Raw genomic sequence first — 13,712 nt, forward strand, 5'->3', positions numbered from 1 at the left:
CATCCCTTCTCCCATCAAAGAACAAACAATTGATTCCATTTTCTCTTATTCCCTTATCAAACTCCTCTTCTAGGTTACTGACAAGTTTCTCCTGAGCTCTCCTTACTTTGTTATGATCTATCACCAGGTGAACATCATCAGGTGTTATCAAACCACCGTCAATCCAGGCAGCTGTTGCTATCTCTGCAGTTTCTCTGAGACCAGTGTGGTGTCGCATGCTGGCCAGAGCTATGCTCAGGATATCTTTCCTATTTCGAATCTTATGCCTGGAAGGTTTGGGATCATTATTTTCTGGGTTAGGGACAAAGTCACCATTCTCCTGGTCAGCACTCGGATCAGCCATGGGGAAGTCATTAAACTCTGAATCAGCTTGACTCCAATCATCGGCCTTTTTTACCTCACCCTGGGCCTTCTCAAGTCTCTTTTCCTCGGCAACTCTTTTCCTCTTCTGTCTCTCTGTGGCAGCCTCCTGTCTCTTGGACTCCGGAATATCTTAGCTAGAAATCATGAGAGCCCCTATACTGCCAGTCTTCTCTCTCTGTGCTTTGACAAATGCCAGTTCGATCACAGGAATCTTCAGTTCACGCTTGCAAATACAGGAGATGTGGGCCTCGGATTTACAGTCACGATCACATCCAAACTCAGGACAGAGAACAATTGGGCACTTACAAGTAATTATGTCAAATAACTGGTCCAGTTGCTTGGCAAAGCTGTCCTTAACTGCAAGTTTTCCTCTCCCAAGAGAGATATCTCTTGCCTTTTCCCAACTGGCTAGCAGTCTCTCACTAATCTTCTTCTGACCCCGGTATTGTTATGACTGGAAGCTTGAACTGAAGCGTTAACCCAAGGTGTACTAATGCCAAAGACAGCTTTGAATCATATCTGGCAATGTCTTTGTTTGTGTAAGTTCTTTGGTTCTTTTCACTGATTTGCCTGATTAAAACACCGTATCTCAAAGCATCTCTCAATGTAGGCAACTCCGACTTCAGGAGCTCTCTCCCAGACCCAAGATAGTGACTGAGATGGCTGGATTTTTGGTTCCTCGTCCTGACACAAGCAGCCATCGCAAATATTATCAACTTATAAATGCATCAGAATCTGAAACAGAAAAAATATTGTTAGTTGGGTTGTTAAAGAATGAAGTCAGAAAGCAATGTTCACTATTTAATTGTAATGCACTAATGCAGCTGTACGTTAGATTTTCGATAAATTTCACGCTAAAATTTACCTAGCAAAAGGTTGCAAAATATTGAAACTGAAATTATTTTCTGTTTATATACACTAAAATCTACCAAAAAAGTGATGGGCCATTAGTTTTAGCTGATCTTCCCTCCTATGCCACACCCTACTGTACTAGTCTTATTGTGAGCATGTAGTACTACTGTTATAATGAACATGTAGTACTAGTGTTATAGTGAACATGTAGTACTAGTGTTATAGTGAACATGTCCTAGTGTTATAGTGAACATGTAGTGCTAGTGTTATAGTGAACATGTAGTACTAGTGTTATAGTGAACATGTTATACTAGTGTTATAGTGAACATGTAGTACTAGTCTTATAGTGAACATGTAGTACTAGTCTTATAGTGAACATGTAGTACTAGTCTTATAGTGAACATATAGTACTAGTGTTATAGTGAACATGTAGTACTAGTGTTATAGTGAACATGTAGTACTAGTGTTATAGTGAACAGTTAGTATTGAGAGGACAAGTCAGTCAAACTCTCACACACACACACACACACCAGATCTTGTGAGAATAACTGATATTACACACACAACAGGCAGAATAAATCTAACACCTTTCAAACCTCAAAACCTCCTCTCCCCCCATGTTTATGTAAGGTTTTTTCTTTCTAATTAGTGTTTATTTTGATCCATATTATGGTTTGTATCGGTCAGTGTACGAGGCGACAGATGGTGAACCCTTGAAGAGAACCATTGTCTCGATCACCAGACCTGAAGCAGAGATTATCATGTCTCTCGGGAACTTCACCATCCACGCTGAGGTCTGGGATAGGTTTGGCACCTACGTAGAGACAGCCATTGGCACTATCGAGGTAAGGAATTGCATAAGGCAGCAACTATTCAAGAGATGAATTCTATAAAAACAACAACCAATAACACTGAACTGCACCACCGCTCTTCATCAAATGGTTCCTTTTAACCCTTTAATGATGATGGTTGAAGTTATAATAACCCTTTGAGGACAGTAGTTTAAGTTGTAACCCTTTAAGGACGATAGTTTAAGTTATCATTACTATGGTACACAAGCCACTAACTGCATTCTCTGTAACCCTCTTTCTGGTGGCAGGTGGTCATGCCGACAGAGGAAGAGGTGGAGGAATTTGGGGTAGTGGACAAAATCGAATACCTGACAGCCATCGGTAACCAGTTCAAGATTGGAATGTTGCTGATGGCGAGGGCTTCCATCAGGGAGAACGCGCCTTGGCTCTCCCTCGACGCCGCCTCCCTCACCAGCCTCACTGGCAAGGAGGTCGACCTAAGGCTCATGGATATAGCCAAGGTGAGCCACGAGCATGTGATCCTGTGGTGTATATACTACTGTGAACATGGTAAGTGTGTGTATTTACTACAGTAGTGTGTACATGGTAAGTGTGTGTATCTACTATTGTGTACATGGTAAGTGTCTGTGTATGTATTAGTGTGTACATGGGAAATGTGTGTATGTACTATTATGTACATGGTAAGTGAGTATAATATACAGTACTATATATTAAGTGATGGGGCTGGGAAGGGGTCGGAAGAATATCCTGGCAGTGACTATGGCAGAAGTCAATAAACCCCCCAAAAATATTCACAAAGAAAAATTAAACTCTCAGATTGATTTCTGTAACGTTCCATCAGAGTGAAAGACTGTCCACGTGTGTTAATCCGTAAAGTCAGTTCCTCGCGAGGTATTCTGAAGTAATAAAGTAAAATAAAGTGTTAATTTAAGTTTCATGAGGATATCTATGGCTTCACTTACTCCCATTACACCCCTTCCTGCAGATGAACACTGAGGCACTCAAGACAGCTAAAGAAACGGTGAGTTTCGCCACACTAAGTGAACTGAACGTCGGTGCTGGCGTACTGAGGGCGGCTACTGAAGGTGGGTGTGGACGGACCTGTGATATATACTGTATACAACACCCCCCCCCCTCCACACACACGCATACAGCCCCCCCTTCCACACACACGCCACCCCCCTACACACGCCACCAGCCCCTTCACACACACACACCCCCCTCCACACACACATACACCCCCCTCCACACACATACAGCCCCCTACACACACACACACATGGCCCCCTTCACACACGCATACAGCCCCCCCCCACACAGCCCCCCCACACGTCTCCTGCACACACAGCCCCCTCCCACACACACACACACGCCCCCCACACACAGTCTCCTGCACAGCCCCCTCCACACACACACCTGGCCCCCCACACACAGTCTCCAGCACACGCCCCCCCCTCCACACACAGCCCCCACACACAGTCTCCCTTTGGCCCCTCCACACACACACAGCCCCCCACACAGTCTCCAGCACACAGCCCCCTCACACACACACACATACAGCCCGCCCCACACACACAGTCTCCAGCCCCCCTCCACCCCCTCCACACACACACACACATACAGCCCCCACACGGTCTCCCTTTGCCCCCCCTCCACACACACACACACATACAGCCCCCCACACACAGCCTCCCTGGCCCCCTCCACACACACACACATGCCCCCACACACAGTCTCCCAGCACAGCCTCCACACACACATACAGCCCCCACACACAGTCTCCTTTACAGCCCCCCTCCACACACACACCTGCCCGCCCCACACACACATACAGCCCCCACACAGTCTCCCAGCACAGCCCTCCACACACCGCCTGACCCGCCACACACACACAGTCTCCAGCACCAGCCCCCCCTCACACACACACACATACAGCCCCACAGTCTCCTTTTACAGCCCCTCCTCCCACCAGTCTCCAGCACACACGGCCCCCCCTCACACACACACACTTAGACCCCACACAGTCCCAGCACACAGCCCCCCCTCAACACACACACACAGCCCCCCCCACACAGTCTCCAGCACAGCCCCCCCCCTCCACACACACACACATACAGCCCCCACACAGTCTCCAGCACACACAGCCCCCCTCACACACACACACTTACAGCCCCCACACACAGTCTCCCAGCACAGCCCCCCCTCCACACACACACACACATAGAGCCCCACACACAGTCTCCAGCACACACAGTCTCCCTGCCCCCCTCACACACACACCTGCCCCCCACACACACATACAGCCCCACACACAGTCTCCAGCAACAGCCCCCCTCCACACACACACAGCCCCTCACACACAGTCTCCCAGCCCCCTCACACACACATACAGCCCCCCCACACACAGTCTCCCATGGCCTCCACACACACACATACAGCCCCCCTTCACACACACACACAGCCCCACACACAGTCTCCAGCACACAGCCCCCCACACACACACACACATGAGCCCGCCCCCACACACAGTCTCCCCGGCCCCCACACACACACACACATACAGCCCCCTCACACACACACAGCCCCACACAGTCTCCCAGCACACACACCCCCTCCACACACACACACATACAGCCCCACACACAGTCTCCCACAGCCCCCCACACACACACCACACCACCAGCCCCCACACACAGTCTCAGCACACACAGCCCCCTCCACACACACACATGGCCCACACAGTCTCCATTACAGCCTCCACACACACACACATACCTCACTCACACACACACACAGCCCCCACACACAGTCTCCAGCACAGCCCCCTCCACACACACACACACAGCCCCCCTCCACACACACACACACACAGCCCCACCCCACAGTCTCCAGCACACTGGCCTCCCCTCCACACACACACACATACAGCCCCCCCCACCACACACATACAGCCCCTCACACACAGCCCCCTCACACACACAGCCCCCACAGTCTCCCTGCATACACATTCACCCCATACTGTACCCACCCCACACATACACCCCGCACACACACCCACACACACACACACACACACCACCCACATACACCCACACACACACCCACACACGCACATCAACCTCTCCTCATTGTCCCACCTCCTTCCATTACTCTAGGTCCGAACACTCCAGGTTGTGGATTCCACGAGCTCCTCGGCGTCACCATAGACAACAAACTAAATTGGAAACCACACGTCAGTGGAAGTTATCAATCCTCAGTTTCCGTCTCCACCTCATCAGCCGACTCAAGTCCTGAGTTTCACACGGCTCCTCAGTGTTTACACAACATTCACCTTTAAGCTTCCTCCCCCACCTGGTTTTCCTCTAAATGCCACACACGTAAACACCTAGAAAGTGCAAAGGGCATGCAGATTATTCTCTCCCCTTCCTACTCCACATATCAAAGCGCTCAACACACTGACCCTTTCGACTCTCACTGACCATCACCACGACCTCATCTGCAAATTTGGTGGCTTCTACCATCCCGACACAGGCTCCTACTACCACCTGAGATCCCTAGTCCGAGAATTGCTGTTCGACACCACAACCGCATCCAGCCCATACGTGCACGAACTGATCGCTATAAGAACAGCCCAGTCCCAACCATTGTAAAATTATCAATAACTTGTAATAAATCAGTGTATTCACTCCCAGTAAACACTACTCCTTGCACTGTCACTATGTTGAAATGAACTGTAGTTTGAGCTTTTCCACATCTAGTTATTATATGTCTTATTTGTGTCACTTATGTTACTTGTATATTATTTGTAATTCGTAACCCATTCCCCAAATATGTAACTGTATATTTTCAGCCCTTTGGCTGCCAAGCTCTTTCAATAAACCGTTAATTATTATTATTATTATTATTATTATTATTATTATTATTATTATTATTACATACACCCACACACACACACACACACACACCTACAAACTTTCCCTCAACCCTTGAAGTCCACATACAAGCCCCCTTCTAACCCAGGCCTTCTGCTGTGCCTCCTTCAGGTATAACTAAGACAGCGGAAGCGGCCAAGACCGTCGACATGGAGGCTAGAGTAGCCGCCCTCACCCTACTGGAGGTGAGTAGTGACGTGTGTGTGTGTACATAAACCTAACATCAACATAACTGTCCTCAGACGATGACCAAAAGGATGGATAATATTGAGGTCGCATCGAGCTAGTGCCCTTCCTCTCCTCCGCCTGGTGTGCTATGGGCTCCCTCATGTCCGTAAGTACCTCCTGGGGGCTCCCTCATGTCCGTAAGTATCTCCTGGGGGCTCCCTCATGTCCGTAAAGTATGCCTCCTGGGGGCTCCCTCATGTCGTAGTACCTCCTGGGGGAACTCCTGTATCGTAAGCACCTCCTGGGGGCTCCTCATGTCCATAAGTACCTCCACCAGGGCTCCCTCATGTCTGTAAGCACCTCCTGGGAACTTCCATAATTTCCATCGCACCTCCTGGGGCTCCATCGTGCCAATAAGCTTCCTCCTGGGGGCATCCTTCGTCATAAGCACCTCCTGGGGCTTCATCATGTCATCTTATATATCTCCTGGGGGCTCCAAAAGTGTCCATCAAAGGCTGCCTCCTAGAGCTCCCCCATGTCTGTAGCACCTCACTGGGGCTGTCATGTCATCTTGACCCTCCTGGGGGCTCCAACGTGTCCGTAAGCACCTCCTGGGGGGCTCCCCCATGTCTGTAAGCACCTCCTGGGGGCTTCATCGTGTCCGTACGTATCTCCTGGGTGCTCTATCGTGCCCGTAAGTATCTCCTGGGGGCTCCATCGTGCCCGTACGTACCTCCTGGGGGCTCCATCGTGCCCGTACGTACCTCCTGGGGGCTCCATCGTGCCCGTAAGTACCTCCTTCATCATGTCTGTAAGTACTAATATCTATTTCCTAGGCATCAAACATCTTGGCAGCATCAGGGGTTCTGCCATGCTAACTGTAAACAAAAACACTGAACCTATTATTCTCATACACCTCCTTCCTTACCTTTTTTGGTCATCCTCCTCGTCCTTCATCCACCGTCCTCCTCCTTCCCTTTTTCCCCCTCCTCCTTCCCCTTGCCCCTTTTTCACCCTGTACCCCTTCCTCCTCTAGTCCTCCTTCCCCCTGCCCCTTTTCCTTCCCTTCCTCCCCTGTCGTCTTTCCACTTCCTTCTTCCATCTTTTTCTCCCATCTCTCTGTCTTTTCCCTTTCCACTTTCCTCACTCCCATTCTCCCTCTTTTTCTCCTCTCTCATTCATCTTCCTTATGCACCCTTTGCACTCCTCCCTATTCTTTCTCATCATTCCCCTTCCTTATCTCCTTTCCCTCTGCCATCCCCCATCACCTCTCTCTCGGCAGGGCGTGAATGAGATCCTGTCAGGGAAGGCCATCACCAGCGTTCCACCTTCAGACAAAGAGGCTACTGCTGACTGGGACTACCAAATGGACATAGGAGATGATGGTGAGAGGCAGGAGAGTAAGAGAAGGTGTGTGAATGAGGGAAGGAGTGAGAGTGATGGAAGGAGTGATAGTAAAGGAAGGAAGAGTGAGAGGGAGGGAAGAAGGTGTGAGAGTGAGAATGAAGGAAAGAGTGGGAGTGAGATATATGAGATAGGAGCCTCTTTATCTTAAGATAAGTTGTCTTGGTGTTTACAGTGAACATGGAGATACTGTTGAGTCGTGAGGCAATGTTGGTGCAAAACGTTATCGAGACTACCAAGAACAGGGCCAAGGACCAGGTGGGGGTCTCTCTCTCTCTCTCTCTCTCTCTCTCTCTCTCTCTCTCTCTCTCTCTCTCTCATTGTGATATTCAATCCAATCATGTTGTTTGCCTTTCATCATTTACCCTCATTATCCATATGACAGGTGTCGAGGATGATGGAGGTGGTGAAGATGATCGGTGAGATCATGGAGACGAAGAGTGTTGAGGGGGAGGTGGTGTTGGCTCAGGCACCCACAGGAGCAGCTATGATGGTCGCTAAGTGAGTGGGGGGAATACACTTTTTTTTTATGTATTATAGCTGTAGATCCTCGTATGATTAAGCTTGATTTTAGATACTCGTATGATTTCTATGTTCATTTGTCTCCCTGAATGTATTATGATTATAGATCTTCGTTTGATTACACCTAATTATAGGTACTCATACGATTTTTACATTCATTTTTCTCCTTAAATGTATTATAACTATAGATTCTCATAGATTACAACTGATTATAGATTCTCATATAATTACACCCACCTGAATATAGATTCTCATGATTTTTATATTTATTTACTTTCTAATCAGTAAAGACAGGAGGCAAATACAGTATTTTTTTATAGTCGTGTTGATGCGAGATTGAATCCCCTATGTGAACAGTTAAAAGCATTTGCTTGTCTGTATTCAGGGTAAAAAAAATTATAATCCTTTTTGAAATTTCCATCACTGCTCTGTTCCATACTAGTTCTTGCTTGAGGAATTACTGGTCTTATTTCATACTTGGTCTTGTTTGAAGGATTACAGGTCTATTTTATATTTGGTCTTGTTTGTACTTGTTCCTGCTTGAGGGATAACTGGTCTATTTAATAATTGTTCCTGGTTGAGGGATTACTATGAATCTCTGAAATCCTTCCTGGATAACTGTGCTGTTCTGTAGGATGTCTGAGATGGCAGCGAAGAATGGATTGAAGGTGGGGGTGACCAAGGGTGTCGGAGGCTTCCAGTTGCCTTCAGGGTTTTGCCCCTCCAGTTTCACGGGTCACGTCGGCTGTAACCATACCTTCTCCCTAACCGCCATACAGTGGCCTGGAATGACACACGTGAGTACCAGTGAAACCTCTATTTAACGGACTACTGTATATGGAATGGAAAGTCCATTATATTGAGGGTGTGTTAGATATGAAACCTCCCTTCAGCGAACTTATTTATCGAGATGAAAGTCCATTATATCGTTATATCGAGGGTCTATTAAATGTGAAACCTCTATTCAATGAACTATTATATAAAAATGAAAGTCCATTATATCGAGGGTTTGTTACATTTGAAACCTCCATTTAGTGAACTACTCTATAGAGATGAAAGTCCGTTATATTGAGGATCCGTTTGATGCGAAAACCCCCATCTAACAGATTATACAGAGAGAAGTTTGTTATATGGAGGTTTCACTATAACAGCTTCCTCACCACCGTCTAGTAGTGGCTGAGGCAACACCTAACCTAACATACACTACACCTACCCCCCTTCAACAGATAATAATCATCCCATAGCAGCTGAAAGAAGCATGTTCCCTATAAAACTCAACAATAATAACCATCTCATGTAATAATTCATTGGATAACACAAAATGTAACTAGTAGAATGAATCAAACAGCAAATTTAAGGCAATTGGTTTAGATAATGTGTAGGAGAATTTCATTTGACCTCTGTACTGTTTCATAGATTACAAACAAATTTTTTTTTCTCGCCAGTCTTACTCGGATTCATCTAATCAATTGTCGAAGAACACGCGGGTGGTGAGCCTTGACTTGTACCTGGAGGGCGAGAAAGTCCAGGTTACCAATGTTTCTCAGGGCATCATAGTTACCGTGCCCAGGACCCTGGAGGATCTGCCTGGTGAGTGAGTCTGGCGATCTCTGGCCCCAGGGGTCAAGATTGTCAACGGTTCAGGTGTTAAATTCTTTCCTTGAATGATGTCTAATAAGAAATACAGTACTGTACATTTAAACATATAATTTAAATATTGTTTCAATGCCACTGTTAGTAATATTTGTAACATAACTTAGTGAGCCAGTTGAATCTCTGTTTTGGCCATAATTTATCAGCATTCCAAACAAAAGGATAAGATGCGCATCTATTATGACTTTTAAGGTACCAATGCACATACGGTACTCCAAACTGTCTCATCTGTCACCATTTTCTGCCCGTGTCTCTCTTGTATGTGTCAGCTTCACTCAATTCTTTTCCTTGTTCTTCATATGCATCATATTCTGAACATAATTACTGAACAAAATCCAGCAATTGAGCTCAACAATCCAACTGGTGGGTTTTATTGAACCTTTGAAGAATAGTGTCCCACAGCACTGTAAGTATTCCAGCTGATTGGGGGGCCCCCTCAAGCTTGCAACCTGAGTCTTCAGCCTCATTAATCTCCATGTAAACCCGCCCCTGGTGTGCGTGCATGCATGTGTGCGTGTAATGCATTTAGTGTGGCAGCATTATGTCAGTGTTAAGTTGTAAGCACTGCTTGCTTCCTCTCACTCTCAGCTACCGCCGCTGACTAGCCCTCGTGGCGAACAGGGAAAACAACTTGCATATGTCCTCCCCTGCAAGTACGCAGCCTCTTCAACATCAAGACTTCTGCTGTGCCTCCTCGTGGCAACACACAGTAACTGGGTGCCTCATTTACCTATACTGTGATTTTGAACAAAATCGCATATATCGCGTTTTGTCTCGACCCTGGAAAAAACGCGTAAGGGTCCCCCCTTATGTGTTTTTCCACCCAAATATGATTATCATTCAGACATGAAATTTGGTGGGATTAATTTCAGTAATTAAGTACATCCATTAGAACATAACAGCACCAACCAAATACCTGAGAAACCAATAGTTGGAGAGTACTGAAATAAGCATTGTGAAAAATTTCATTAAAATATTCCAAGCATCATTACGACCACTAATTATTCAGCAATCGAACTGTCGATGATAGCACCGGACTCGGCATGGTCAGGAGTACCTATACTGTGATTTTGAACAAAATCGCATATATCGCGTTTTCTCTCGATCCTGGAAAAAACACGTAAGGGGGGACCCTTATGCGTTTTTCCACCCAAATATGATTTTCTCTCAGACAGGAAATTTGGTGGGATTAATTTCAGTAATTAAGTACATCCAGAAGAACATAACAACACCAACCAAATACCTGAGAAACCAATAATTAGCGAGCACTGAAATAATCATCGTGAAAAATTTCATTAAAATAGTCCAAGCATCATTACGACCACTAATTATTCAGCAATCGAACTGTCGATGATAGGACCGGACTCGGCATGCTCAGGAGTACCTACACTGTGATTTTGAACAAAATCGCATATATCGCGTTTTCTCTCGACCCTGGAAAAAACGCGTAAGGGTCCCCCCTTATGCGTTATTCCACCCAAATATGATTATCACTCAGACATGAAATTTGGTGGGATTAATTTCAGTAATTAAGTACATCCATTAGAACATAACAACACCAACCAAATACCTTAGAAACCAATAATTAGCGGGTACTGAAATAAGCATAGTGAAAAATTTCATTAAAATATTCCAAGCATCATTACGACACTATTTATTCTGCAATCGAACTGTCGATTGTAGGACCGGACTCGGCATACTCAGGAGTACCTACACTGTGATTTTGAGCAAAATCGCATATATCGCGTTTTGTCTCGACCCTGGAAAAAACGCGTAAGGGTCCCCCCTTATGCGTTTTTCCACCCAAATATGATTATCACTCAGACATGAAATTTGGTGGGATTAATTTCAGTAATTAAGTACATCCATTATAACATAACAGCACCAACCAAATACCTGAGAAACCAATAGTTGGAGAGTACTGAAATAAGCATTGTGAAAAATTTCATTAAAATAGTCGAAGCATCATTACGACACTATTTATTTTGCAATCGAACTGTCGATGATAGGACCGGACTCGGCATACTCAGGAGTACCTATAGTGTGATTTTGAGCAAAATCGCATATATCGCGTTTTGTCTCAACCCTGGAAAAAACGCGTAAGGGTCCCCCCTTATGCGTTTTTCCACCCAAATATGATTTCCTCTCATACTTGAAATTTGGTGGGATTAATTTCAGTAATTAAGTACATCCATTAGAACATAACAGCACCAACCAAATACTTGAGAAACCAATAATTAGCGAGTACTGAAATAAGCATCGAGAAAAATTTCATTAAAATAGTCCAAGCATCATTACGACACTATTTATTCTGCAATCGACCTGTCGATGATAGGACCGGACTCGGCATACTCAAGAGTACCTATACTGTGATTTTGAACAAAATCGCATATAGCGCGTCTTCTCTCGACCCTGGAAAAAACGCGTAAGAGGGGACCCTTATGCGTTTTTCCACCCAAATATGATTTTCTCTCAGACATGAAATTTGGTGGGATTAATTAGCGAGTACTGAAATAATCATCGTGAAAAATTTCATTAAAATATTCCAAGCATCATTATGACCACTAATTATTCAGCAATCGAACTGTCCATGATAGCACCGGACTCGGCATGCTCAGGAGTACCTACACTGTGATTTTGAACAAAATCGCATATATCGCGTTTTCTCTCGACCCTGGAAAAAACGCGTAAGGGTCCCCCCTTATGCGTTTTTCCACCCAAATATGATTTTCTCTCAGACATGAAATTTGGTGGGATTAATTTAAGTAATTAAGTACATCCAGAAGAACATAACAACACCAACCAAATACCTGAGAAACCAATAATTAGCGAGTAAGCATCGAAAAAAATTTCATTAAAATATTCCAAGCATCATTACGACCACTAATTATTCCGCAATCGAACTGTCCATGATAGCACCGGACTCGGCATGCTCAGGAGTACCTATACTGTGATTTTGAACAAAATCGCATATATCGCGTTTTCTCTCGACCCTGGAAAAAACGCGTAAGGGGGGACCCTTATGCGTTTTTGCACCCAAATATGATTTTCTCTCAGACATGAAATTTGGTGGGATTAATTTCAGTAATTAAGTACATCCAGAAGAACATAACAACACCAACCAAATACCTGAGAAACCAATAATTAATGTGGTACTGAAATAAGCATTGTGAAAAATTCTATTAATATAGTCCAAGCATCATTGTTTACACTATTTATTCTCTGCAATCGAATCATCGATCAATATAGGACCGGACTCGGCATACTCGGGAGTACCTATAGTGTGATTTTGAGCAAAATCGCATATATCGCGTTTTGTCTCGACCCTGGAAAAAACGCATAAGGGTCCCCCCTTATGCGTTTTTCCACCCAAATATGATTTTCTCTCAGACATGAAATTTGGTGTGATTAATTTCAGTAATTAAGTACATCCATTAGAACATAACAGCACCAACCAAATACCTGAGAAACCAATAATTAGCGAGTACTGAAATAATCATCGTGAAAATTTTCATTAAAATATTCCAAGCATCATTATGACCACTAATTATTCAGCAATCGCACTGTCGATGATAGCACCGGACTCGGCATGCTCAGGAGTACCTACACTGTGATTTTGAACAAAATCGCATATATCGCGTTTTGTCTCGACCCTGGAAAAAACGCGTAAGGGTCCCCCCTTATGCGTTTTTCCACCCAAGATTTTCTCTCAGATATGAAATTTGGTGGATTAATTTCAGTAATTAAGTACATCCAGAAGAACATAACAACACCAACTAAATACCTGAGAAACCAATAATTAGCGAGTACTGAAACAAGCATTGTGAAAAATTTCATTAAAATATTCCAAGCATCATTACGACCACTAAATATTCCGCAATCGAACTGTCGATGATAGGACCGGATTCGGCATGCTCAGGAGTACCTATACTGCGATTTTGAACAAAATCGCGTATATCGCTTGTTCGACTCCTGAAAAACGCGAAGGGTTCCCCTTATGCGCTTT

General features: G+C 45.1%; 2 protein-coding genes across 2 annotated transcripts in view; both read left to right on the top strand.

Moving 5' to 3' along the window:
* The window catches only part of LOC121864003, a 15,191-nt gene extending 9,017 nt beyond the window's left edge, over positions 1 to 6,174 (top strand). Inside the window, exons 7-10 of the mRNA XM_042362918.1 lie at positions 1,903 to 2,060; positions 2,315 to 2,527; positions 3,013 to 3,112; positions 6,071 to 6,174. Coding sequence (XP_042218852.1) covers positions 1,903 to 2,060; positions 2,315 to 2,527; positions 3,013 to 3,112; positions 6,071 to 6,174 — 575 coding nt within the window. The remainder of the gene's footprint in view (positions 1 to 1,902; positions 2,061 to 2,314; positions 2,528 to 3,012; positions 3,113 to 6,070) is intronic.
* Positions 6,175 to 7,718: 1,544 nt separating this feature from the next.
* Positions 7,719 to 10,053, top strand: LOC121868023. Its single transcript, XM_042368303.1, has 4 exons — positions 7,719 to 7,789; positions 7,917 to 8,032; positions 8,688 to 8,850; positions 9,499 to 10,053. The coding sequence occupies exons 1-4, from the start codon at positions 7,739 to 7,741 to the stop codon at positions 9,649 to 9,651; spliced, it is 483 nt and encodes a 160-aa protein (XP_042224237.1). The 5' UTR covers positions 7,719 to 7,738; the 3' UTR covers positions 9,652 to 10,053.
* The last annotated feature ends 3,659 nt before the right edge of the window (positions 10,054 to 13,712 follow it).

This window comes from Homarus americanus, unplaced genomic scaffold (genome assembly GCF_018991925.1).
Source record: "Homarus americanus isolate GMGI-L3 unplaced genomic scaffold, GMGI_Hamer_2.0 scaffold51859, whole genome shotgun sequence".
NCBI classification, from domain to species: domain Eukaryota; kingdom Metazoa; phylum Arthropoda; class Malacostraca; order Decapoda; family Nephropidae; genus Homarus; species Homarus americanus.